Consider the following 2,616-nt stretch of genomic DNA (forward strand, 5'->3'; position numbering starts at 1 on the left):
CCGCTCTGCACCCCCATTCGCTCCCAAACGGTCTCTTGCTCTTAGCGTAAAACCGAATCGATTCGATAAGGGTGTGAGAATCCTTCGCATTCTGATGAATCTATACTTCCAGAAAATGACATTAATGGGTGTAATTTAATTATACATCCCCTGATTACGTCGAACCGCTTGCCATCGATTGGAGCTTCGGGAAAACTGCTCTTGAAAATTCAATTCCTATCACCTGAACTTTCAACGGGTGCTTCATGCAAACTGTGATATTAAAATTCATCGAAACGATGCCGTACATCGACGTACTAGTCCACGCAGACAGTTTTAATCCGTAAACAAACGAAGAAACAAACCGAAGCTTTAGGCCAGCCATTTCTTTACCAGCTCCAGAATCTTTTCCTTCGCTGCTCGCATTTCAGCCGAGTCTTGGGCGGTGATTGAGCTCAAATCGGCACAGTGGGCAGCTCCTGGGAAAGGCAGAAACAGGACAGTTTTTGAATTTTATCGCATTAAACTCTCTGGTGTGAATCAAAACTCTCTCTCTCTCAAATATGTACCTGGAATGACTACAGCCGGGGACTGATCGTTCAGATCCTGCTGGATGCCCATCGCACGCCAAGGATCCAGTTGACCCTGAGTGAAGAAGACGTTCGTCACTTCCGGATTCCATCCGCCGTAAATGACGTTCGTCCTGTCGGCATTGTTCATCATTCTCGTCTTATCGAAGCTACCGAACAAAACGATGCATAAATCAACGTGACTTAACGCAAACCGTCCACTATCATTACAACACTTACAATCCATCGTACAGATCACCACACAGCTTCACGAACAAGTCGACCGGGAAGCTGGAGCCGAAGATCTGCTTAGACGAGCCCGAAATCTGATACCATCCGTACTCGGCACAGGTTTGGTACAGCCACTGGCGCACTATTGCACAGCAACGGGGGGAATGGGGAAAACAATGGTAGCATTACGATACACACACTCAATCGACACGAGCTTCCGATTACACCTACTTGAGCTCATGGCAGCACCCTCATTCCAGGCGGTTTTTTTGTAGTAATCAACCATAGCCTTGTAGCCATAGCTGTTGCAGTTGGTCGATGTCAACCCTCCCGTCACAAGCTTGGCCAGCGCCTGCATATCGTCCGTGATGGTGGCATCCTCGATGACCCGGCACACACCCTCAATGTCTCCGGTCGTGTGGTACTGAACAACTCCCGCAAACTCATCCGACAGACTGCTGAAGAAGTTCATGCGATCCAGCGGCTGGGACAGATCCACATCGCTGCACAGCTGAAACTGCTGCGCGACACTTGCGTACTCCCCGCGGTCGAGCAGCTCTTCCGTCTGCCGGATGGCCCGCTCAACACGATCGGCACAGCTCTGTCCTCCGACCAGTCGGATGCTCTCCGTCACAATCTCCTTGTACTCTGCATGAGCGGGAAAAAAACAATCCACGATTTAAGATGCATTACGGTTTGTAGTGGCAGGTCTAGCGAGCCACCCATTGCTTACCGGTAAACTCAACCTTGGCAAACACCGGAGCACTCGAGGCCCACGCTCCGTTTATCAGGTGCGGGTACTTCTGGCGGAACCACGACACCATGGTGGCGGAGTACGATCCACCGATCATGATAACGCCCGACTTCTCCGCGCCCGGGATCGTCTTGCGCATCTCCACCACAAAGTGCGCCAAATCCGCCAGCGCCTGATCGATGTTCAGATACTTCAGTTTATCAGTACGTAGGTCGCTGCAAAAATTGCCACAAAACAACAGCGATAATGCCCAGCGCGCGATAAGCAAGCGCACCCATCGTCATCATCCTCACTTACACCGTCGGATGGCTCTGGCCGTAGAAACGATGCTCGGTGTAGAACAGATAACCCTTCAGCTCGGCCGCCATATCGTACACGTGGCCACGGAAGATGCTTCCCGCGGAGATTTCCCACTCGCCGCCGACGTAGATGAACAGCGGGCCGCCCTCGACGTAGTGTTCACCGTTGGCCATGTAGCGCTGAAATTAGCAACAAAAACAGTAAGAGCACATTCCTAGGGCTGTGCGAAGCCTGCCTGCGGTCACTCACCATCGACCAGGTGTTGACATTTTGCGGGTCAAAGTGATCCAGCCGCTGCATGATGTGTTTCGTCTCGACGGGGGCGGCCTTGCGCGACGGCGAACCGCCCTGAATCGGAGGCTCTCGGTGCATCCGCTCCCATACCCGCTGATTGCGGAGCACCCGCTGAACGCCATCTTGCTGCTGCTGCGGCTCCAGGACAAATGCGCCCACGAAGCCCAGCAGGCAAACCAAGGCCAACGGAGATTTCATCACGTTTTAATACTCAACACACTGCACCACACAACCACAGCCCAGCTAAACGTTCGACCGCATTCGCCGCACCGTTGAACGCACTCCCCGTATTTATAGGTTGCGGTCCAGGCTCTGTTCGCGAGCAGTTGTAATCTTATCGGACGGATTTCTCTACGTATACTGTGATTTAATCCCATTCTTCACCTACCAATCCAACCGGATAGTCGTCTCGATTGATCACGTATCGGTGAAAATCGACAAACTTATTGGTCTGTTTTCATTCATCGCGTTCGTTCGAGCAAACGAGTG

The 2,616-nt window shown here is 52.0% G+C and overlaps 1 protein-coding gene across 1 annotated transcript; it reads right to left on the reverse strand.

Moving 5' to 3' along the window:
• Window positions 1-300: 300 nt before the first annotated feature.
• On the reverse strand, window positions 301-2,405 carry LOC121602386 (putative serine protease K12H4.7). Its single transcript, XM_041931158.1, has 7 exons — window positions 2,083-2,405; window positions 1,831-2,012; window positions 1,513-1,748; window positions 1,011-1,427; window positions 789-921; window positions 549-718; window positions 301-458 (listed from the first exon to the last, which is right to left on the reverse strand). The coding sequence occupies exons 1-7, from the start codon at window positions 2,323-2,325 to the stop codon at window positions 352-354; spliced, it is 1,488 nt and encodes a 495-aa protein (XP_041787092.1). The 5' UTR covers window positions 2,326-2,405; the 3' UTR covers window positions 301-351.
• Between the last annotated feature and the right edge of the window lie 211 nt (window positions 2,406-2,616).

The sequence above is a fragment of the Anopheles merus genome, unplaced genomic scaffold, assembly GCF_017562075.2.
Source record: "Anopheles merus strain MAF unplaced genomic scaffold, AmerM5.1 LNR4000434, whole genome shotgun sequence".
Taxonomy (NCBI): domain Eukaryota; kingdom Metazoa; phylum Arthropoda; class Insecta; order Diptera; family Culicidae; genus Anopheles; species Anopheles merus.

What these genes read in the sequence shown, in the direction of transcription:
- LOC121602386 (XM_041931158.1), bottom strand. Translation starts at nt 2,325, where the DNA reads ATGAAATCTCCGTTGGCCTTGGTTTGCCTGCTGGGCTTCGTGGGCGCA. An exon ending in ATGTCAACACCTGGTCGATG is followed by an intron (nt 2,013 to 2,082) that starts GTGAGTGACCGC and finishes TGCTAATTTCAG; the next exon opens with CGCTACATGGCCAACGGTGA. An exon ending in GGCCAGAGCCATCCGACGGT is followed by an intron (nt 1,749 to 1,830) that starts GTAAGTGAGGAT and finishes CAATTTTTGCAG; the next exon opens with CGACCTACGTACTGATAAAC.